Below are 25,189 nucleotides of genomic sequence, written 5' to 3'. Positions count from 1 at the left end.
TTCTCTTGTTTTTCATTGTAACACAAAGTGAAAAAAAAGGTAAAACCTTGATGTGTTTCTTTTTGCACAGTTGATGTTAGTGGACAAAACACAGCTGCAGGCAGTTTTGAATGTTGGACTCCAGCTTTCACAGGGAAGAGGTTAGACTGGAAATTTCTCTTATCACTACAGTGTATATTCAAAGTAGGCAGCAATAAAAGAGGAGCAGGATAGCTTTCCAGATATCCCAACAAATATGCCTCTGGATTTGGGGATTGGAAGGAATTAACAACTGTAGTAGCTACTCTACTATGTTACTTGTATTTCTTTAATTAGCAATGATAGAATTTCTTAACAATATATCCTTTTACATGTTGGGGTTTTTTCTTGACATTATAATAGAGTATAAAACATTTCTATAAGACCAGAATCTGTAGCAGTGGATTTCAATGTCTTTCTGTAGAAATATGGACTGATAAATAGTAAGTCTCAGTTGACCAGGAAGAATTTAATGAGTAAAATGACTAACTGGCCTAAATTTCCAGAATGTCTTTCCTGATGTCTTTCCATTCTTACGGTCAAAAGCAAGGTGAGATCTCGTCATACACCCAGAACTTAATCCTGAAAGACAATGTGCATTCTGCCCCCAATCCAGCAAAACTTTATTTCTGTCTTGAATGAGATTGAATTTGTAAAATTCAAGTATTTGTTTACTTCTTGAAGAGGAAAATGTGATCCCATTCTCCACATCCTTAACATAATTTTCCCTGAGTTTATCATGTGAGGTCTGGATAATAATTCAGCATGGCTTTTAGCATATATGTACACATCATCTTAGACCTTTTAGAATATCACTAGACTTCTAGTTCCATTTAATCAGCAGAAACATTCTCCAGTTAAGTAATTCTAGTGTAAAAAATTATGAACATTCTCAGAAGGTTTAATTAAGAACTGATTATTTTCATTCAAGCCACTTCCATGAAGGCACAAGACTGCTTCTCCTTTACTTTCTATCTTTGCTGTGCCCAGTTCTAGCCAAACTGGACTTTTCAAGCAGATCCTGAAGTGTTCTATGATAGTCCAGATGTTTTGATTCAGTAGAATCACAAAAACCTGGAAAAGAACCTTGAGCTATGTGTGTGAGGATGTGAATGTGCTCTGAAGGACCATAACACTAAAGAGAAACTCATAATTCTCTGATGTATCGTTTTCATACTGGAAATAACTGCCAGATTCTTTCATTCATTCTCCTGATGTTGCTGCTGTTGACTGTATGCTCCTGAACTTATTGCTTTTGTGTGAGAGAACATCATAAGGGTAGGAGCTGTGTATGCTACTTGCAGGTTTTGATTTATTCTTCCGTGGTTCTTCATTAAGGTCAGAACATTGCTACAAACTTCACAGTATGAGAGATTTCAACAAGCCCTAACAGTACTTCAGAAGATTATATTAAGCTTAGGCTTCTGCTGTAACAAGTCTCAGATGTGCCACCCAAGAGGCACAATCTCCATTTCTAAGATCACATTGAACATAGGATTATTTGACATAATTTTCTCTCACCTTATTGTTTTGAAATAATTATTGACATTCTTTTGAAATACAGTATTGTCAGTTGGAGCCACCTTTTAAAGAAGTCCTTTCAGAATGCAGTGGAGCCGTTCTGGACGCATTTTGGAGTGAAGGCAATTTTAACGAAGCAGTTCTTAGAATTTCATTTATTCAGCTATAATGAGCCTTGCAGTATATAAGTGAAATTTTAAAGTTTTGCAATTCTGAAAATGCTCACAGTCTAGAAGGTATGAACTAGTAATTTGAGGGGAGAAAATAACATTTTTCTTTTGCTATTCTTATGAATTCCCTTAGTGCATATTATATGCTAAAGTCAGTGTAGGAAGGGTTTTGATGCAAGTGGTGCAACATCTTGTTTAGTAGCATCATTAAAGCATTATTAGTCTGAGGGGATGAGACAAAATATGAAGTGCCAAATGAGATATTTTACGCTGACAAATTTGTGTGAGGAATGATTAGCTACTATAATAAATAAAGCTTGGACAAAGTCTGTGATGATTAATTCCCCAGGTGAATATTTTTTAATAATATTTTAAAGAATATAAAAAAAGTTACACAGAAAAATTGCATTCCAACTTAGAAATACCACAGGAAAAAAGGATTCATTGAAAAATAAACTTTCTTTTCTTTGATATATCTACCCCACAACCATCATTAAAGCTGCAAGTCTTTTGAACAGGGCAGTTTCAGAAAATGCTTGATTCAGAATTGAAACACAATTAGAAGTGAATTTTCTGTATATAACTGTAAACACTTTTTTATTTCAGTGCATGTATTTTCTATCTGCTAATGGAATCATAGAACTCCTCCAAGAACACTGAGTCCAACTGGCGCTGCCAAGTCCACCACTAAACCATGTCCCTAAAAGCCATATTTACACATCCTGGATACCTCCAGGGACAGTCACTCCACTACTTCCCTGGGCAGCCTGTTCCAGTGTTTGATAACCCTTTTGGTGAAGAAAGTGATACATATTTATTTTAAGTTTATCAGTTAGCGATCCTGTCTGACAACAGAAACTGTAACAACTCTGACATCAGTAGGACCCTAAAGGCTTAATCACTTCCAGCTACAGCTTTGCCAGCAGGAGAGATTATTATCCGTGTTTTCTTGCATACAGTTTTTACTCTGGGGAGGTTATTGTCCTCCCACATCTATTAGCTCATTTTCAAAAATAAACCACATTTGTATAAACAGTTTCAGTAGAATTTTGCTAACATGTCTAAGGATATATATGTGTTGAGTAATGAGATTTTATTTCTTAATTAACTGTCATAACAGTTGTGTCAGTGACTACTCAAAGAAAGAAAGAAAAATAGCAGATGTTAATTTGCAGTATATTGCACCTTGAAAAATAACCAGGTTTGATCTCAAGAACTCATTAACCTGTACTGTAATAAAGCGATGTAGTAAATTGCTTATTGATTCTGAGATACTGACCAATGGATGATTAGCCTGCTTTCTCAATGCTCTTTAACCTGTTCCCTCCTGTTTTGGTGGGGGTTTTTTGGTTTGCTTTTGTTTGTTTGGGTTTTTTTTGTTTGTTTGTTTTTTGGGGGTTTTTGGGGGGAGTTGTGTTGTGGTTTTTTTGTTTGTTGGTTTGGTTTTTTTTAATTTAACTAGCAAGTATGTGAAGTTGTCTAATACAAGTTCTATAGATTGTAAAAACATTAAAGCTCTTAGTTTCAAGGATTAAAGGGTCTAAAGATCTTCTAAAAATCATTAATTATAAATAGAAGTGACACTTTGGAAAAAAAAAATTGCTCCAACAAAAGCAATACCAAATACCTACAGATTTTTTTTAAAAAGCTTAATTAGCTAGCACTAATACAGCTATCATTGATCATTTATTCCAAACAGTTGCAAAAAGATTGCTTGTGGTTTATTAGGTGTCTTTTTTCCTAGGTCAGTCCAAGCACTTTTATTAGGGGAAGGGTTCTCAAAGTCTTACTGATGGCTGTCTTCCCGAACCTCAGTAATTTCCTAAAGTTTCAGAACACAGATTTTCTTTACAGGTAATTGCTGACGGAATGCTACAAGCCTCTATGTCATTGTCTAGTGGAGTGCAGCCACTTAAATGGGTTTGACTGTCCAGAGTGACAATTCCCCTGAATCTTTTTACCCCAACCCTAAGTGATCTGAAAGAAAAATGAAGAAGGAGAGTGCTGCTCTACTTTTCTGCGCTGACTAATAAGTCTCGTTGTGACAAGGGTCAGCAAAACAGGCATTGTCTGGGAGATTTCTGTCCTACTCAGAGGATCAGGCTTTTGTGCAAACACTCCTGTTGTAACAGCCTACATTTAGAGTAACAGCATCAATTTAAAAATCCCAATTATGTATAAAAATTCCTACTTGTTTTGTTGAAAAGAATATTTTACCTTTTTCAGTATGTTTATTCTGTGGTTTTTATTACTGTTTTTTTCTTATTTCTGAGGACACCAAAACCAGTAGAGAGACTTTAGTTCTTAATAAGAAAATGTGCAAATAAATCACAAAAATAATCATTAAAAACTCATATCGGAATAAATACCTGAAACAGTTACTGCTCCTTTTAAAATAAATATAATTTCTGTCAGTTTCCCCAGTGTCCTAGTTCTATAGGTCACCAGCAACATTTTGTCCTTTATCTCCTAGTAGACCTTTGAAAACTGTTGAATTATGCATTCTTTGGAAAATACCAGCTGGTATTTTTATGCCTGTTTAATATAACTTTTTTTGTTCTTTTCAAAAGAAATACTTAGAGGGGTTCTTTCCTTTAGAAGTAAATAAAACCAGCACAGAGAAGCTGTTCTCTTGCAGTCTGTTACAAAAAGGGACAGAAACTTTTGCAAAAATGCTGTAGTTGGGCGTTTGCTGCCTGGATCAGTATTATTCTAAATTAGTAGGCAAGGAATTCTTATTAATTCTGTATTTCTCTTTTAAATTCATGGTGTCTGTAAACAAAATAAGATTAATTGGATGTGCATGGGCTTTTGAGAAGAAATTAAAATTGGAATGTTTCTTTCCTACTGCTTCTTTCCTACTGCTTCTCTCAGTATATTCTATGCTTTCATTATTCTTAGTTCCTGTTAGATGAAGTGATAATTATTTGTCTTCCTTTAAGTATTGGTAGTGCTCTGTATTAAAAATTCAGAAACATATAATTTTGTCAGTGCATGTTCAAGACTAGAAATAGAAGGACACTTTCTATGCAAAATACTTTTCCACTCTGTTATGTTATTGCTTTAATTCTGCTTCCCAATCTTCAACAATTGACACTAGCTCTAGTGTTTCTCTTCCAGAACTGTCTCTGATTTTTTACAAACTACCTACTCTATCCATAGCTCAGTTCCTGTGCTCTGGTTTGCCAAGTCATTGCCTTCTATTTTGACTTATTTCTAAAAAACCAATTCTCATCCATCTGTTATTTTATCATTTTCTAGTTTGGGTTACAAAGTGGAAAAACTTGAGAACCTCTGTGTTACTGATGTTAAGTGCTTACGTGCTTTTCTAGTTACAGAACTTCTACACAGGAATTGACATTCACATATTCTGCATTCTACAGTAATAGTAACTAACCATGGTTTGATGACTGTTAGTACAGAACAAAGCAAATGGCTTACAATCATGTATTAATCTTCTTGAAAGTTAATTTTGTTCAACAGAATTAAGGATTTTTTCCATTGAGTTAAAATCACACCATATTCTGTGTAAAACGATCTACAATGAACTATTTTCTATATTCTAATATTCCTTGGAGTTAAATTCCACAAGCAGAAAGGACTGCACATTGAACAGCTTACTGATACTCATATCTTGCTTCCATAGGTTTTCTCCACCTAGCTGTTAGGCACTGAGTAACCTTCTTAGAAGTAACTTATTTTTTATTTTGTACATGAACACCTAAGGGATATAATAAGAAATGGAGTTCTGTTTCTGCTGGGATTACTTTAGACCAGAAAAACTGAGGGTTTTATTCAAACATAATTGGAGAATTATATGCCAAGGGCTGTAAAAATTATTCTTTCTATTTGGTTCTTTTCAAGAAATTACTACAGATTTTATCTACTTGTAATATTTTTTTGTGTCTTAATTAAAAAACACATCACTTAAATTTTAAAAAAATAATCATTCCAGGTAATTTTAGTATGACATCTTATTTCTGAGAATTTATATAACTATATATATTTATTAATATATGAATATGGTTATACCTCTATCTGCTCACAGTGCAACACTGAGCAACAAATACCATTTAATTCTGCAGATATCATTTTAGGCAGTAAGGTTCCTGTCTCTAGCAACTAACATTAGAGAGCTGTGCTATATGGGTTTGTGCATGCACGTGTAGGAGTCCATAATGAGTTTTGTTGTTTCTCTACTTTATTGTGTCTGCCTTATTTACATTGTCTGGGAGTTATTGTGAAGTGTCTGTATTTCACACTTCAAAGTGTTAACTAGTCTTAAGTGATGTAACCACCTTGAAGAAACAATGTGAAATTACTACTTTCTTTAAAATGCAGCTTCTGTGTTCCACTGGGAAAGAAATGATTTGAAGAAGCCTTGAGAAACTCAAAAGGAATTTCAGTTTATCCTTGGTAACAGTTTCCAGCTGCCCAAGATGGCCAAGATCCATGTGTGAAAGATCTTTTCTCCTACTGTCCTCATAATGCTCTGTGAATTAACCAGCCTTGTAAATGTTTTAATTAATAGAAAAACTAACAGAAATAGATTTTTTGATTTTTTTTTGCAGACCTATTGCATGTGTTAGATAAATCTCATTATTATGACATTGTATAATCATCTAACATTTTTCAGACTCTCTCTAGTTAATCATTTCATGGTTTTGCTATACATGATATCCTTCAGCTGAAATAGAATAAACGCCTTTCAAAACATTCTTGAACAAAGCTGGCAATAAATGCAATTTCTAATCTCAGAAAGTATCTTGGAATACCTCAACTTCTTTCTTTTGCAAGGATTAGCAGGAAGACATTTTTTGTCTTCTTTCAATAACACTCTGCACCTTCCCTCCAGCTCTGTGATGTAGAAAACAAAATCATGTTTCAGCATTATGTGAACTTTGGCAGCAATGTATGCTCCCAGTTTCCCAGGTTAACCATTTGTTCTCATCCCACCCGAATACATCAGAACCCATGGCATTCAGAAAGAATTTTTTACAGAGATGTGCTCTCAGCTGCATCAGGAAATAGAACCAAGTTTGCAAAGGAACGGGCTGTTCTTAAGCAGTGTGATGCTGTGACGGGAATCAGTGCCAAGGAAGAGAGGGAGGGCTAGGGACCCTCAACCAGGAAGTTGGAGTCAACCATTGAATCACACACTTATTTTTACTAAGAGGAAGAAATTCTAATTTTTTTTTTACTTTGCAAATTATTTAAACGTTATTTCAAAATGGTGCAAAGGCATCCTGGTATGTAACATACCAGCAAGTATGTGACTCCTGATTTTTAATAAGCCTTAAACTGCACATGAAATTGTTGCCAGTTAAGTTCTTATATTCCCCAATAAAGAGATTTTGTTACTTCAAAGGGACTTCTTTAATTGTGACTTTTAGAACTCTAGTGAAAAATTTTCAGTATATGAACAGTGTTATCCAGATCATTAATTCTTAAACCTATCTGAGATTAATTATAGTCTCAGACTGCAACTGTAGTCAAGATGGATGAGAAAATTGAGTAGATGTTCTGCATTTTGTAGCAAAATACACAATGGTCCTTATGGAAAATGGAATTTACAAGAATGTATTTGTTACTTCTAGGTGGTCTGATTGCAAATGCATCACACTTACCCAGACTCTAAAATTCATCATGCACACATACTAGGTATTTTTAATTAACTTAATTCTTAAGACTGTCATCTGTTGTGTGCTTAGAAGTGTTTTCCAAGGTGGAACTGTACACACACTTGTAAAAGCTGCAAAAGTAGCTGCATCATTCTGATGGAAACTACAACAATTATGAAATAAAACATTGCTCCTACTACTTTGTTAGTAGGATGCACTGCATCTAACCACATTAAGTAATTTATAATAACTCTGTACAAAGGAAATGTAAGTGTAAACATAACGTTTTAAGACTGATGAAGAGGAAGGATGGTGATGCTCTTTTCTTCTATTTCTTTATACTATTTATAATAAAGCATTTAATGAATGGCACAATTTTTGGTTCTTTAAATATCTTTGCAAAAGAGAAGAGTGTCATCTTCATTACTTTGTTGTGCCCCTCTTCTGTCTTGTTTCAAAAATGTAGTTTTTATGGAAGCAGGATACAGATGATCAGTGGAATGTAGAGCACTGTGCTTCAAGACTGGCAGCTTAGTAATTGAAAACTCTTAGTGTTTCCAAAAGGTGTGGTGCCTTGTGTACGAAGGTGGTGTAATGTCACTATCACTCCAAATCAAAATGAGCCTTACCCAAACCACCAAAATTTGCAGAAAACTGTTAGCAGTTTAAGTATGGAATATAAAATTTAAGCTCCATACAAATCCTACAGAATTCTGTGGAAAAATTTGCTGTTTACTTTGACAGCAGGCTTGGAAATGACCTTTTCCTGAGTGACCTCAGTCACAGCTGTCTCACTGACTAGTTCAGAAGAACTGAAAAGCGTGTGCTGGTTTCGTTTCACCGTTATGTGACAGTTCTCTCTAAATTTGTATAAAACATTTAAAAAACACATTACAGTGACAGCCTAGAGCACTGCAGGTTAATTATTTCCACTTAGAATAATTGGATAATAGTGTGAACACTATGAAGGTATACTCCTCAAAATATTCATTAAAAGTATCTCTCTCTGGTCTTTAACTTTCCTAATGAGTATGAAAAGACTTTTCTCTGCAAACTGCTGGTGTGCTTGTTAAGAGATGTTATAACACACTCCACACACATGATTTGGAGGATGATACAGACACAGACTTGCCTCCCAGGAGCTGGTACCAGATACATGGCCTGTGATTTGTGGTCCCTCTCCAGCTGCTGGCACTGAGCACCTCACTCACACTGAAGCCCCCTGTAGGCGGTTTTCAGGACATGCACCCAGAATATTGGAGGTAATAAATATTTGAAAGGTCTCTCAGCACTTTTAATATCTCCCTATTTATTTTCTCATTCAAAATCTTAACTCCTCTTTAGCGTTTTTGCTTTTCTCTCTCTCCATTCTGTGCTGAGCCCTTCTTTTTCATTCCAACTCATCTCTTATCAGCCATTTGATTTCTGTCACTCACTTATGATAGATTAATCTTTTTGTTTTCAGTTGCTCTTTCTAGTTTTCTTACAACAGTATTTTTCTCTCTCTGCTTTCATATTCCAAAACACAGGCACTGCATGCCACTGTTTTTTGATCTCCTGGTTAGAACTGCTCTTTCATTTCAATTGAAGTGTCAATAAGTTTTCCTCAACTGCAAAACTCACTGAATCTCCTCTAAACCAGATAAAGTCAGTCTAGTAATTAGTAGAAATTCAGGCTCTTTAACAGATTTTCTTTATGGGTTCATGCTGCCATTCCTGACACTCTGAGTGCTTGGAGGGTCTTTCACCACTCCCACCTCCACCCCCCTCCCCTGTCACTGGTGCCAGCCCTTCAGGTGCTTGCTTCACTGGCCAGGGACACTACCATTGAGGTGTCCAGGCAAATCTGCCTAGTGCTAGGGCCCGTATCACTCCTACTTTATTGTCCACTTTCTTCACTCCCTGTATCCATAAGCCATCTGCAAGATCTTTGCTTCCTCAGCATCACTTGCTGTTTCTGTGGCATCAGGTTGCTTGAGAAGAGACATAACCAGAATGACTTTTCCTAAATTGAGTGTCCTTCCTGAATATGAAATGAAGCATTCTTGAGCCACGTTTTCTTTGCCCCAGAGCTTATATTTGCTGCTTGTTTCTTTGATGGAAGCTGTTAAATTCCATTAAAGCTGTACAAATATGTTTGAATCAAAGCCCCAGTTAAAATAAAAAAAATTAATTCTTTTGTCTCTTTTGATTGCTACAAAAGTTGTTAGCTGTAGTTCAGCATTTTTATTTCAATACCTTTGAGCAATACTAAGTTAGAAATTTCATTAAGAATAACATTAAATTATTTTATTGCTCAGGATAGTAGAAAAGCAGGACTTAAAACTAATGTGCAGGACAATTTTTTTTATCTTTTATTATTATTATTATTATTATTACGTCTCTGCACCATCTACTACAGTCTTCTTTAAGTATTATTTTTCTTTGAACTGATCCCTCATCTAACTTAAAAACCTCTTCTTCCTAATCTGTCTCCTTTCTAGATCCCCACAAGATAAGTAACTTTTTGTTGATGTAAGTTGTTCTGTGATCATGTATATGTATTACAGCTAGTTAAAAACTTCTAATAAGCAACAGAAGGGGGGGGGGAGGAAAGGAAACTGCGTAGTTCAATGTAGCAGTCAAACAAATCTGGTTCATTGTGCAGTTTTTCATATGTTCACATGATCCACTTCAAGTGAGATTTTTCTAAAGAAAGTGATCTGGTATAAATGTGTTTCCTGTCATAGGGGACCAGCTCAGAGAGCGTATTGCAAGTGTTTTAAGAGGTATTAAATGAATGGAGTTGTCTTGACATACTAGGATATTCCCAAGTTTTGTGCTGAAGAAACTCTGCAATTTTCATTTTATGCTCCTGGAGATCACAGAATCACAAATTCAGCCAGGTTGGAAAAGATCTTGAGATCATCCTTTTCATTTGACAATCCCACAAATACCCAACTGTAGTTACTGGTATTGACAAGATCACTGGTTCTTTGCCGTTCATTTTCAATCCATGTTCAAGTCCTGTTGGCCTCCAGAATTCCCAATTGGCTCTGATCTCTAATTTATTGGTAGAGAAATGTGACTACCAGCTCCTAATCTCATCTGCCGTTGTGAGACTGAATTAAAACAGCATGTACAAGGGAATTTAAAGTGAAGGAGAGCAATTTGACCCTTGAGTTAGTGTTTTAAGGTATTCCCTAAAATACCATCCAATTTTTTTAACTCAATATATTTGTGGCTGATCTGATGTGGTCTATATGGTTTTAGTAGTCAGTGAAACTGATACGTATATTTTGTAATGAAAACCAGAAAGTTAGGGGTGGTAGAGGAAGAATCATTCAAATACATATGTACAGACAAATGAGATTGTCAAGAATGTTTTCCTGTCTTGTCAAAAAAAGCTGGTGATCTGTCAAGCAGCCTACTGATAACTCACACAGTTCCTTGGCAGGTGTTTCCAAAGAACTGAGGCTGAGACTTATAAATATTTATGTTGTCCATAATTTTATTCCATTCCCAAACTTACTACACGGAAGGCACACATACTCTGATTTGGCTCCCTTCCACAAGTCCTGAACTGTGAATATGAAATCAGCACTCCCCTGCCTCTCCATCTGTGATGAACCATCAACAGTTTAGTGGAGCTGCCAGCCCTTAAGGCCCTTGGAGAAATTCCATCATACAGCTGAAACTGAGCATAAATCATCATGTCAAGAAAATACTTCACGCATTTCCCTTTTGGTTTTAAGAATCTTTGTCACCTTCCTACCAAAATTTTAGATTTAGAAAAATGACCTGTCCAACCTGGATTTCAGGTCTTATGCTAGACCTCTTCCAAAAAAATCATATTCAGAACCAATACAACGTAGACATTTTTCCCAATTTTACAGGAGGACTTAAAATCCTGGAGGTGAAAAAATCCAAATTCCAGCACTACTGGGAGCTTAAGTATACTGTCAAGGCACAGACATTTTTCCCATTTTTATGGGAGGACTTAAAACCCTGTAGGTGAAAAAAATCCAAATTCCAGCACTACTGGGAGCTTCACTATACTGTCAAGGCATTGGATGGGGCCAGTGGATTGTAAATACTGCTGACTAAAAACTGGAGTAAGACTTAAATAGTGGGAGCTAGTCTGCTGACTGTACCAAATAAAGGAGGGAGACTTTGAGAAGGGAAAAAAATAAACAGAAATAAAAATACATGGAGAGAAAAAGAGTGGGGGGGAAAAGAGATAATTTTACAGGCGAGTTTTCTCCTTCACCAACAGTGAAGGAGGAATTTTTTGGAAGAATTGTTTCTAGTTTTTGAATGAAACATCCTTTCAGATAGAATGATTATTAGCTCCAAAAGCTCTTTTAAGGACTCAAATGACTGTGCCTTCTAAGTTGATATTTATCACCTCAGTCCCATTACAAAGAGGCTGTAATGAGGCAGGAGGCAAGGCAGGAGGGTGCTTCTTTGAACAGAGAGCATTTGATGTAGGCAGGAAAGGTGGGCAAGAGCAGGAACAGCACTGTCTATCTTGTGCACTTAGTCAGGATGCAAGACAGACTATCTGATTTATCTGCTGCACCAGCAAAATGTGGCCTGCCTGCCCTTGCTTTCATGTTGACTACAAAGAATTTTCAAACAAACCAATCCCACTTAGAAAGGCAGATATTTTGCCTCTGAAAACTCGTTGTCTAGATAGTCTGGAGTAGTCTCAGTTGTCTCTGCAACAACAAGTCAATATCTTGTATGTACTGTACAGGGATCATATGTCTGAAAAATGTTACATAGAGTTAAGGTAGTCTAGGTGTAGATATGTATAGTAAGGAATGTATGTTCATTTATCAATTACTTATAGTTTATAAAAATGTATATATATTATTTGGTTTTTTTTATAACCAGCAATGTCAACACTGTGATAAAGAAGTGACTAGGTCACCTGCGTAACAATGATCTGGGTGCTTTTGGTCAAATATTATTTTTAAAAGTAGTAATTCAGAAAACAGTTGTACTGGCCATATGTATGCATGGTACTCTCAATTTAACTTTTATTAATAAGTTACAATTCTCTAGTTTCAGTATCTGTAAATCAGAGGTTTAAACCATTGGTGTGTTTAACAGTTGTGATTACAGATATAAATCATGCTAAATAGCAGTCACTCCTACAGGATGGTGAGTGTGCCCAGTGTCTATATGCAGCACAGGTGTCAGTACCTAGATATGAGAATATGTAAGCCATGCTCCAGTTACTGAACAGTTTGTGAAACGTAAGCGCCTCTTGGGACAATTACCCAAAATTCCGGGTGGTGTCATATGGATATGAGTTCTAGGACACTCCCACAGTGAATTCTGGGGAAAAATGTGTCTCACAGTTTAATTTCATTGCAGAAGCAAATTATTAAATCCAGAGCAAGCAGCACCAGTTAACTAACCTGAATTTGAAGAACTTTCACACTTACCCCAGAGGATTTTTTGCCTGACTGGGTTAGGGATAGCAGCTATAAAGTTTCTAGTCAACCCAGTATTAAAAAAAACAGACCAAGAAGAGTTTGGAAAATTCAGCTTCCTCTGAATATCTATTCACAGGATAAGAATTATTATTATTCTATTTTAGAAGTTTGAAGGGAGAGCATCAGCCCATCACGTTCAGTGTGTTGATGTTTCATAGCTCTTCTTCTTTCCATGAACAACCATTTTAAAGACTGGTAATAAGATAAGTCTCCTACTGTATAATAAATAACTTTAATCTATTTTAGAGTAATTAACTTCTTAATGGCCACAGCTTTTTCCTTAACCTGTTTCACACTGGGTAGATAGGTTCAGAATTCACAGAAATAATTATAATATTTAATCTTAATTAACACTTCTAGTGTTTTTGCATCTATTAAACACTGATGCAGCATAGACCCCGTGTTCAATGTGTTTTCTCTGTATTTTTGACTCATGAAAAATCACATTGAAAGTTGTAGTACTGATCAGGAGATCACAACAGTAGCCTGCAATACCTGCAGAGTAAAATGAATGTAGTCACTGAGAGCGAAAAGCTTCTGTGCTGCTTCATCTTACTGTGAGAATATAAACTAGTCCCTTCACCTCTGTCCTGACTATAGTGTCAGAATTTTAAACTAGTTGCCAGAAGTGAGTAAAAAAATTATACTGTCCTCCTAACTTAGTTACCCCTCTGATATTGCTTTCTTCTATGTATATAATTTCTGTTTTGACTTTGATCATACCTCTGCAAAGCCTATATGGTTTTCATTGAATTCCATGAGCTTTTGTGTAAGCCTAAAAGTAGCAAAATTGCCTGCTTACTCAAGGCTTTGAGCTTCGTGTGGACCTATGTAATTATGTAAGTGATACATGGATAGTACAACTTTGCAAATCTTAACTCAAGTGAATAAGATAGAAATAGATGTCTATGCTAGAAGAATTCTTAATAAAGGAAAAAAATCTTTAAGATAAACAAATTTCCTTTGTGCTTAGATATGTACAATACAAGCATAGTGTGATACTGCAGACACTGCCAACTGAGATAACAAGCTACCTATTTAAAGGCTGAGGCTGTGTACTCAAACTAAAAATATGGATTTTGAGACCCCATCAGATCCCAGCTTGCCTTCTATTTTATGCGTTTATCTGCACAGTGTTTCTGAGTTGAACTAATGGTTAGGTGCTACAGATAAAAATGTATGCATTCTTGTTATTTGTATTAAAAGGTTTAGACATTTCCTGAGGTGGTAATTTAGGTCCATCTAAGCTTGTGCTGAAGCTGGATTGTTTCGTCCATTCACCAAAACTGCTGCTCTCTCAGAGGCAGAATTTGCCTGCTGAAAGTTGGTTGATTTTCTCAGGCTGTGGCTGAGTCGTTCCTGTTTTTCCCCATTTCTTTTTCATTTCCTTAAGTGTTTTGCTTATTTAAAAACTGAGAAATATTTTTTCTTTTATTTGCAAAGTTTAGTATCTTTAAAGCCTTCTTGCTTTCTCCTTCTGTTCCCAAATACAAGCACATAATTTTCTCAAGATGGTTTGGTGAGAGAAAGGAAACAATTCTACATCATGTCACTAATACCAGGATTCAGCACAAGTTCAGTAGAGGGGATAACCAAGATTATCCTGGTGCCTGTGCCCTTAGCAGAGGACCTGTCAGTTGTGTCTTTCATTTCTTGCCCCATCTGTTTTGAACTCTTGCTGTTGCAACAAGAGCCATCATAGAGCAGCGTTTGTGTTTCCATGCATGCAGTCAAGATGCAAAGTGCAGGAGTTGCATAATGTCCAAACCAAGCTCTGCCTTTCTCAGGAACATAAATCAGTTACTCATCTGTTTTATAGATGTTAAGTCTGCTGTTTGCAACAAATATCCATCCAGGCAATGCTTGCTCATATCACCCATTTTGGATAAAATGGTTTGTTAGACCTCACAGGAAGTTACTGTGACAATTTCCTTTGCAGTAGATAAGGGTAATGCTGTTCATCTGCTTTGTGGCACATGAACATTAACTATTCAACCATATCAGTATTTAAAATGAAAGAATATATAATACTTATTTTTTATATATTTAGAATGCCAAATATTAAAGGGAGACTGGCTATTTTAATATCCAGAAAAGGCAAAAGTACCAGGTTGGTTACCACAATTGATAAATTTATTGTATGGGAAAGCTCAGCCATGGAACTAGAAGTCTGCCAGAAAGGACAACAAAAGATCTCTTTGAGATTTTATTTGGTTTTAATTTTGTTTTCCGTCGTAAAATTCAAAATGCAGTAGACCTAAAAGTCTTTAAAATATGTGTCATTAAAATTTTTACAAACATTCTTTTACTTTTTCTTGTTTCAATTAAATAATCTGATACTTCTCTGTTAGATGTGTTAAGGTGGGTTATAAGAACTTAAATGGGTTGTAAGAATATTACAAGAGATGCACACCAACAAAACTCATTCCCTTTATTGGAAAGACACTGGAAAGAAACAAAGATGAAACAGTTTTGTTGTCCTGTTCAAAAATTCTGGTTGCCCTTTGTGATTCACAATGGCTGCCATCTGTTTGGCCTTTTCCCATCAGTATTCTGCTATAACGATGAACTCTGCAGCATGTACAGAAATTGTTCTCAAGCCTTTGTTAACAGACCTGATAATATATTTTTTAGGTTTCCTCTACGCTCAGAACAGTACCAAACGCAGCATTAAAGAGCGACTTATGAAGCTCTTGCCCTGCTCGGCTGCCAAAACGACATCTCCTGTTACTCAAAGCAAGTTTTATTTTTCATTTGATTTTTTTTTTTTTTTTTTTAGGTTTGCATGCATCAAAAGTTATACTTTCATTAACTGCTCATTTGAGAGGCAAGATATCTGCTGACGTAATCATATGCTCTATCGAGGTTTAGAATCGAGCAATGAACAGATTTTTGGGCTGGTAACAGATTTGTGCAGAGTAGGATGGCAAGATACTAGTGGCAGGGTCTGCCACACAGGGGCTGCTGGGCTGGCACGATCTGCAAGTGAGTTGAGAAGTGATTCAGTGGTTAAATTTAATACCTACTCTCCATGTGTTTGAAAAGTGGTAGCTTTTTGTGCATATTTATGCATGTCTCTGTATGCTTGCTATCCAATATACAGGGTAATACCATCAGTACTGCTCTCTGCAGGTTTTGAGTATATTACATCAAACTATTTAGGGACTTAAAGTTGGTTCTGAGAGAAAAATAATAATCAGATTGGAAAAAAAGTGTGTGAATATGGAGGTAAAGGAAAAGCACACTACCCTTAATGTCCTGATGTGCTGTGAGGAAATAAAATCTCTCCAGGGTAGGTAACAGATAAAAATAGAGGGACAGAGGGAGTGAGAGATCTCAATGCATATATACATATATATACTTGTAGAGAGATTAATTATAGTAATAACACTAATGTCTTCCTATATAAATTGTCTGCTGTAGCTGATTTTAAAATACCTCTGTGGACCCAATTCAGTCTAGATTAATTTGACTTAATTCTAGGCACTAATATGAGTACCTAAAAGTAGAAACTGAATGGTTCATGTGCTTCCTGTATACTCTTCTGATAAAGCATATCAATCAATCTAAGGTTAAAAAAGCCTTCAAGAGCAGTTCCCCATGTCTAGTGAATTCAGGACAACCCAAGGCAACTTGGCTATGAACACAGGTCCCTATTAAGTGCCAAGACTTGAGGGGTATGGATCTAGGGTTCCTTTTTGCTATCCTCCTTCACTGTCTTTGGTATGCTTCTCTACAGAGAAAACTGTGGCACTTGCTTTCCTTTCTAAGTATTTGAGATCTCAAAGATGAGAAGCTCTAATTTTCTGGATGCACAGTGATTTTTTTCTTTCATGATGGCTTCATGAAAATAGGATAGCTTAAAAAGGTGAATTACTGTTATGGCGTCTGATAGCTATTCTTTATGTAGAAGTTGCATTCAGCTGTATTACCTGAATAAAATAGCTTTAGTCTGTAAAAGGAATCATAGAATCACAGAATTGTTTGAGTTGGGAGAGAGATTTTTAAAGTCATTTAGTTTAATCCCTCTGCACTAGACCAGGTTGCTCCAAGTCCCATCCAGTCTGGTCTTGAACACATCCAGTGATGGGGCATGGAATAAAGAAAGGAGATAAATCAGAATGAATAGAAGGTTTGTTCTAATTGTTTGAAGTTGAGTAGAAAGCAATATATCCCTTATTCCTTGCACATTTCTATACAAACTCCTCACCTGCATAGGTAACCAAAAATATTTAGAGTCAGTTTCAATAACCTTGAACATGTAAAACTTGTATTTTCTTGCTGAAAGTGTTTTATAAACCAGAAGAGAGGTTGCAATAAAACAAGTATTTCATATTTGAGAACCAAGAGGTAAAAAAAGGTGCATTCAACATTTTTCTCTGTACTCTCCTCAATAATGAAGTGCTATCTTAAGTAAAAATGTTATAAATGTTATGTTTTAATGTGAAAACATTAAATAAGATTATCATTGTAGAACACACTGTTATCCCATTTTGACATCATGTGCTATTTAATTTCTGGTAGCATGAAAGAAGCAACATTATAGTGTAGTAGGAATGAAACCAGCACTACATACAGTGAACAGTCACATGATATGAATTTCTTAGAAATTATCAGTGGAATATTTTTAAAACAAATAACTTGCTGAAATTTACATAGCCTGAATTTGCTCTTCTGCACTTCTATCAATATGTACAGACAAAGGTTATCTGAATAAGTAAAATCTTATTTCAGCATTCCTATTAAATATATTTCAGCTTTCCTATCGAACAAAACATTTAAAAGAATATTTTCTTATTTGTGTGATTTTACATTTTTCTTATTTGTGTGCTTTAGTCTAGTAAGTCTAAACTTTAAACCATCATTCCTTAGATAAGTGCATGTGCTACAGATAGGACTAAATTCAAGAATGGTTTTGGAAGATAAAAGGATGTGTGCATGCAGTTATTAAATAGGTAGGGAGGCTATAATGTGGATTTTGTGCAGGGAAATTCGTGTGCACAATTTTTACAGATATGAACTGAGCCTAACTTTGGACATGCTTCTCCAGCTGCCATTGTTTGAAGAGTATATCTGCTTTTTGCATTGCTTTTGCCATTTTGTTCTTTAATGAACAGTGAAAGTTTCAAAGCCTAGCTCACGTAGCAAATACATTAAAAACTGTCTTTACTATTTAGCTATAATAAAGCTACTTGTTCATTAAATCAGTAAGAATGTTTTGTTTGATATATTAATGAGGGAATGTGGATTTGTTTCTGGTTTTCATTTGGTATATTATCTTTCTATGAAAAACAAGAACTCTCAACTTTCTTAGGCTGAAGAAACTAAAGAACTGAAAAAAACTAATGCCATAGAAATCATTAATGTTTAGAAAGAGATAGATTTTCACACATTTTCCCTGTATATTTTAAAGTATATTTTTTCCAGCCCGGATAACGGTAGATAGAAGTGTGAAGAAAAAAATTAAAAACCTGGAAGTGACTCATGAATGCTGTAGCATTTTAATCAGCATAGTTGGCATATTTTAAGGAAATTTATGGTGATCTTAATTTTTTTATTTTTTATATCTGTAAGACACTACAGAAGTTGAGTGTGAAGGGTGTTATACTGAACCTTTTCATTAACAGAAAGACATCATCACCCATTGCAGTCTTCTACATTCTCACCAAACCATTTAAATGCAATTAAAATATCTATTGCTAAGGATATATAAACATTATGCTCAGCATCACTTTGTCTGGCCTTTTTCTCTAACCTCACATTTATTATGCATGCTCATTTAGCTTCCAGAAAAGCTTGTAGATGTCTCTTTAGGTAGCCAGATGTTTTACAAATGGGTGCTTAGAGAACTCATATCCAGTTAAGTCCTTTTCTGTCTAAACAAAAGCCCATTTAAATCCCATATAGCTATTTGAATATAAAACACAAGTGAGCTTTCAACAGTATTTATTCTCAGGTTGATTATTTTGCCAATTAAGTACCTAGTGTTTACTTGCAACTGATGAAAAAAAATTGGCTTTATATTTACAGCATTACATTTTTATAGAGACTATAGTGACTACATAAAAAACTATAAAAGATTAATCCCTTAAAACACAGTGGAAAGGCTTTAGAATCTGTGCAAAATAAACCCTGGATGTTCTTATGCAAAATTGTTATGGGACTCAAGAACTTAGCTACACCTTCCTTTGATTAGGAAGACAATTTCTTAATTCTGAAACTATTTTGTTCCAATGTCATCTGTAAAGGCAGGATTTTCAGTACTTCCTCTTTGCACCTCAGGATGTCTTCTTATAGAAGAGAGCTGAGACTTTCTTACAGTCTATCTTGTGAGTTCGGATACTGGCCCTTTAAAACTATTAAACACCGTAAGGTCAAGGTAAAGTTAGTTGAGAGTTTTGTCAGTAGCATTTAGACTGGAAATTTCACAAAGATGGTAGTGGTTTGTGAGTTTTATGAGATTATCTATTAAAAAAAAATGAATCATAGAATCATATTATAGTTTGCCATAAGCCAATACACAATGGACATTCTGAGATAAGACTGGAGGTGGCACCAAAATCATCTGGATAACACTGCAATCATCTTCCTGAGCTAACTGCTAGCAACAACATATCTTTGACTGGAGAAAGGACAAGGCCCTAAATTTTGTGAAGATTTATCCGAATAGTTTATGTGATTATATCTCTTTAAAGGTTGCTCATTTTTTTGTTTATCTAAACTGTATCTTCTGATGCCAAATTTCTCCCAAACAGCTGAAAGTTATCACTGCACTGTGATAACTGTATGTGAAACTGTATACGTATGTGAAACTGTAGGCATAATATTGTTTTAATGAACTATTCTAATATTGTGCTCTTATAAATATTGAAGTGAATAAAACTTTATTTTAAGGATGCAGAGTACCAAATTTTGATGAAATTAAATATATATCTTCAACATCGTAGAAGTGACGATTAGGCATGTTCTCTCCTTACTTTTCTATAGTTGGTATAACTCTTAAATCAGAATAAGTCAGTGATTTCATTAAATTAGTCTGGAATACTATATAAGTTATGTTTAATGCTTACAGTACTTAAAAATGGATACACACATTCACATTTTTGATCAGATAAATTACCTACTCCCAATATATAAATAGATTGTAAGTTTCTTTAGCTGTTTTATTGAACTTTCACATTTAAAATTCCACCTGGGGAAAATGCATTGCTATCTCTCATTGTTTTAGGGCTGCACTCAACTATAAGCCTTGAATATGTACATTGGCATTCTTGTTCACCTAAAGAAGAGGTCACTAAGATCATCGTGTTCCCCACTTAGGCCACTCACTATCAGTAATGTTTGCCCTGAAGGATTAGTTATACCATACTCAAAGTAAGATATGCTGCTGGATGTGCAACATCAATCTCACACACTTTCCAAAGGCCAATTTCACAATAAAAAACCACTAAAAATCCTAACCTGATACGGTGCATTCACATCCATTAACTAACCAAGGGAAAATTTGCAGTATTCTGGAGTCACTAAAGTTTTATAAAAAATTATTTCCTTTGTTCAAAGAGTTGTAGAAACAGAAAAGTCATGCTGATTGTGCCATGCATGCCCTTGCAGATTGTTGGCTTTCCAGTTTATTGTTATTTGTACTTATGAGATGATATCCAGATCACTGGACCATCATTGCTGTTCTCTATTCTTTGCAGCCACAGAAGCAGATAGATGCCCTTTCCCTGTGAGTTCAAAATGAACACGTCATTTGTCTTTCCTGCAAAGGTTAGGTATTTTTATCTCCTATATTTCTTTTGAGCTTTCATTCTCTGTCTCTTGTATTCTGCAGACACTGTAGAAGATGAAATGGAAATGGCCACAGTACGACATAGACCTGAAGCTCTTGAACTGCTGGAAGCACAGAGTAAATTCACAAAGAAGGAACTTCAGATCTTATATAGAGGTTTCAAGAATGTAAGCACTTCCTTTTTGAATTTACCATCCATTTACAGGATAGGCCACTGCAATCTCAGCTCTATAAGTGTGACTGGCAGTGCAGCTCATGGGATTCAGTAGCTAAATACTGTATATCTGATCAGGTGAAGAAACAATCTCTGTGACAACTAGGCTATTTAATGACCAGAAGACACACAAGAAATAAAAAGCATCCATAAGAGAATTATAACTTAGTATAATAAGACATTGTTCAAAGACATATTGAAAGTTGCATTAAGGTTGTTTGTCCACAGGTGCAATAATGGGAGAGTCCTGAAGAATTTGGTCACTAAGAGGAAAGATTTTGATTTTTGTATTCACAGTAGCTGTCACAAAAAGTAATTGATGTCAATTGGACTAGAGGAATTTTTCATTTTGTGAACAGCAATAGATGACTTCTTAAGTTCTTACTAGTTCTACAAATCTATAAACTTTTTAGATCGCTTTACTGGCAGTAATTATTTGTGATTTTTTTTTTTTTCTGATCTGTGTGATCAAAAACATTGGTAGGTCCAATGTTTTTAGTCAGCAGGCATCCCACCTGAGACCCCAGTACATGGGTGTAGTGTGACTCCTTTTCCAATGTCTATTAGCTGCCCTGTGGAGCTGGGCTTGTTGTTGGCATGTAAGGCATGCATGGTTAGTACAGCAAAGAAATAAGACTCAAAAAGATTTTAGTAAGTAGCATTAAAATCTGTTTACTTTAAAAATTTTTTTAAATTTTTTATTCTACTGTCTTTTGTGTGATTAACAATTATGTAGGATATTGCATGCACCTAACATTGGCTAGAAAATACTTGATATTAAAAAAATTAATAATAACAATTGCTTGAAAATCGTCTGCATTTAATGTTAATCTGCGTACTCAGCTGTGAGTATATTGCAACTGCACAGATGTTGTCTCCTGCTGAGCTGAAGGTAAAGGTGAATTTAATTGTGTTTATCACTTTGTAGTTTAGTTTCTCTCTCACCCTTCTTGTGTGAAAAGGGCTAACTTCTTGGCCTTGGCATTTACTACTCAAATGATGCTGCGTAACAAAGTATAATAATGATAAAAACACAGCGAAGCTCAACTATGGAATCAGAGAGGATATTTTCAATAGCTTATACAAGAAGTGTAAATCTTGCAGAATTCTTAGATGTCGTGCATTTTGTAAAGAAAGCAAGCCATGCAAAGGGATGGGTTAGACATATTGAAAGCTTACAATGCGGGTAAGGCAGAGTCACTTAATGTGTCATGTCTATATATCATCCTCAGTTCCAGAAGGTATATAATGTTGGCATGTTAGTGATTAACAGTGATTGCTCTTAAAAGCTTTACATTTCCTCAGGGTACCAAAGAACATTCCCCTGTTAATGACAGTATTCCCTAGGCATTGCAAATCATGATCAAATGTCCCTAATTCCCTAAGGCAAAAAGCTACAAAGTATAGTGGATAAAATAAGCCTTCTGTCTGCTTCTCTAAGAATAATTATTTTTAGAGTCTCAGAATTGAAAACTGTGATAATTGTCTGCTTAAAATGAGGTATGGAGAAAGAGAATAGATTGTAAGGAAGTATTTTAGTTGATACCCATTTTAGCATTTTTTGAAAAGAGGAATTCCAGCTCTTCATATGCTTCTGTGTTCTAAGAGTGTGCAAGTTCTACTTATAGCAAAGGAGTGTCAATGGTAAGACATGGTAATACATCTTTATTCATGTGTTCCATTTCCTTATCAGTACATGATAATTCAAGACATGCATGTATGACATATCTTTGACTATTTAGAGTTAATGAGCATGAACTTCAGGCATTTTGTGTGTAATATCATTGCAAAATTATCAGTTACTTTCTAAAATGCTCTAAAGCATGCCCAGGGCTAGTGATTGTTATGAAAGTAAATCAGTTTAATGTAGTAGTCTTTAGCCCAAGCATTAGACTTCAGAAATGAAGGATTTCAAACTTTTGGTTGAGTTGGAGTTTGTTTTGTGTCTCATATTTATCAGTTACTACTGCAAAATTTGGTGCTAGATCAGAGTTCTCCAATCACTTCAGAGAACTGATAGAACAGATCCACCTCAGCTCTATGAGCAGCTTACCTATGCTGCACCTTTCCTGTCACATATCTACATTTTATCAAATACAATTCGAGTGGCTTTGGTGCATACTGATCCACAACATGGTCTGCACTTAGACTGTCTCCCCCTTACAGTGGTTGATCATCCACTTCTGCCTGCCACATCCCACCTCCCTCCTTGATCCCCTTCTTTCTGATCCAGATTAATGCTATGCTGTTGATATCTCCACCCCTGTGTGCTTCATGTGTCTGCTTCATGTACCAATATATGCTGGGGGACAACCAGCTGGAAAGCCATTCTGCTTTGTTGGGCATGAGCCAGCAAATGTGTCTGTGCAGCAGAGGCAGCAAATGGCACCATGTCCTACTTACGGCAAAGCGTTGCCAGGAGGTCAGGGGAGCACTGGGAGGCCACACCAGCCCTCCACTCAGCACTGGTGAGGCTACATCTGAAGTGTTGTGGCCTGTTCTTGGCTCCCCAGTAGAAGAAAGATATGGACATACTGGAGAGAGTCCAGCAAAGGGTCACAAACATGTCCAAGGGACTGGAACACCTCTCCTATGACAAAAGACTGGGAGAGCTGGGACTGATCAGTCTGGAGAAGAGAAGGTTCAGCAGGGATCTTGCCAGCATATATTAGTACCTGAAGGGTGGGTGTAAAGAAGATGGAACCAGGCTTTTTTCAGTAATGCTCAGTGCCAGGACCAGAGGGAATGGGCACAGTCTGAGACACAGGTGGTTCCTTAACATCAGGAAACACTGTGATGGTGACTGAGCACCGGCACAGGTTGCCCACTGGGGTTGTGTCATCTTCCTGCTTGAAGATATCCAAAAGTTGTCTGGACATGGACCTGGGAAACCTGCTCCAGGTGGGCCTGCATGAGCAGGAGTGTGGAACCATAAATCTCTAGAGGTCTCTTCCAGCCCCAGCCATTCTGTGAGTCTGTGATATTCTGTTTGATCATTCTATTAAGAAGAAAACTCCACTGAAAAGATTTAGTGAAACACCCAGACACACATCTTTAATGTGACACCATCAAAACTTGTGCAGATCCTACCTCTGTGCTTTATGCTTTTCATTTAGCTTTTCTTATTAGCTCTTCAATAGTTTAACTATATAAAGAAAGATAAATTAAGGCATGAATTGAAGTTACTGTAGTTCTGCTGATGTAATTGTCCTGTTAGACCAAATTTACAATGTCCTACAACACGGTAGTACTAACTGAAAAGTTTTTGGTTACATAATCTCACTCCAACCTGCTTCTTTCTCTGAATCCTGTTGAGTTCTAGGATGGCTGTCTGAGATAGGGTTGAACAGAACTTTTCACAGTTTGCCTCCAGTTATTTATTATTTATGACTTCAAATTGCTCAAATATATTATGAATGATTTCAGATGAGAAAGCAACAAATACTCTGTATTTCTGTAGTGTTGGTGATTACAAAGTTTGATTTCTCATGTGTTTTTTACTTATACAAAAATAAAGTGGTAAATCTTTAAAGGTATTTCCATCAATTTGATTTTCCAAGGGAAGGCAACTTACAAGCAAAATCCAGGCTGAAGGAGCACAGGGTCTCAGAGAGCATCTCTGTGTAAATGTTAATGGCTGAAAGCTTTAGAAAGTCTCAGATCACACTGTAGGATAGCTGATGCTCTGAGGAAGCAAGAGGTAGAGTATAACTGCAGGGAATGCCCAAAGACAATTGAAATGCCTACTGGGACAATGGCTGTTTTGGTAGAACTCAAGGTCAGCATTTAAAATAAAAGGGGAGATACACTAAGGAAATTTAAGGAGCTTGGAAAAGCACCTTCAGATGACCCAGAAAATATTATAAAGAAAATTATCAAGGGAGAACTTATGTCTGTATTAGGTAATTTAGCCATTTTAAAGATTCTATACTGTCCTTGAAAAATGAGCATAACAGAAGTCCTAAGCCCTCCTCAGACTCGAAAGGTTGTCCCCAGCACTCTGGTTTTAGAATGTTCCTGTGCTCTTGTTGATGAATTGTTGCTCAGCTGCCATCACAGTGGGACCTCTCTCCATTTTGTATTTGGCTTCCTGTCATCCCCTTTCTTGTAAATTGAAATTGTGATTGCTGCAGTCATTAACCTTTCACACCAATGGCTCTGCGGCAGGCCTAGTACAAGTGGTACTTCACAATAAATTGTACAGACTATCAAGCATGCACTCAACATGTGGTCTTTCTTTCTCTTTTGTCCATTGATAGATCTCTCACAGTATTACAAACATGCTGAGCTACAGCACATTTCCCTTTTAGAAATACTTAGATAATGTTTTGCTGCACAAAAGATGCTCCTGTGCTAAACTTTGATGT

The 25,189-nt window shown here is 36.0% G+C and overlaps 2 protein-coding genes across 10 annotated transcripts in view; one reads left to right on the top strand and one right to left on the bottom strand.

Moving 5' to 3' along the window:
- The window catches only part of PACRGL (parkin coregulated like), a 138,873-nt gene that overhangs the window by 56,631 nt on the left and 57,053 nt on the right, over positions 1–25,189 (bottom strand). The window lies entirely within an intron of this gene.
- The window catches only part of KCNIP4 (potassium voltage-gated channel interacting protein 4), a 415,466-nt gene that overhangs the window by 347,760 nt on the left and 42,517 nt on the right, over positions 1–25,189 (top strand). For 8 of the 9 annotated variants that reach the window (XM_018067828.1, XM_018067808.1, XM_018067822.1 and 5 more), the window contains one exon: positions 20,651–20,775. In XM_018067828.1, coding sequence (XP_017923317.1) covers positions 20,651–20,775 — 125 coding nt within the window. Of the gene's footprint in view, positions 1–15,450; positions 15,553–20,650; positions 20,776–25,189 lie in introns of all 9 variants that reach the window. The other variant, XM_018067802.2, reaches the window with a different exon arrangement.

Source organism: Manacus vitellinus, unplaced genomic scaffold, assembly GCF_001715985.3.
Source record: "Manacus vitellinus isolate BGI_N305 unplaced genomic scaffold, ASM171598v3 scaffold_0_pilon, whole genome shotgun sequence".
Classification (NCBI taxonomy): Eukaryota; Metazoa; Chordata; class Aves; order Passeriformes; family Pipridae; genus Manacus; species Manacus vitellinus.
The sequence above is the reverse complement of the archived record's forward strand: the minus strand, read 5'-3'. Positions and strand labels throughout refer to the sequence as shown.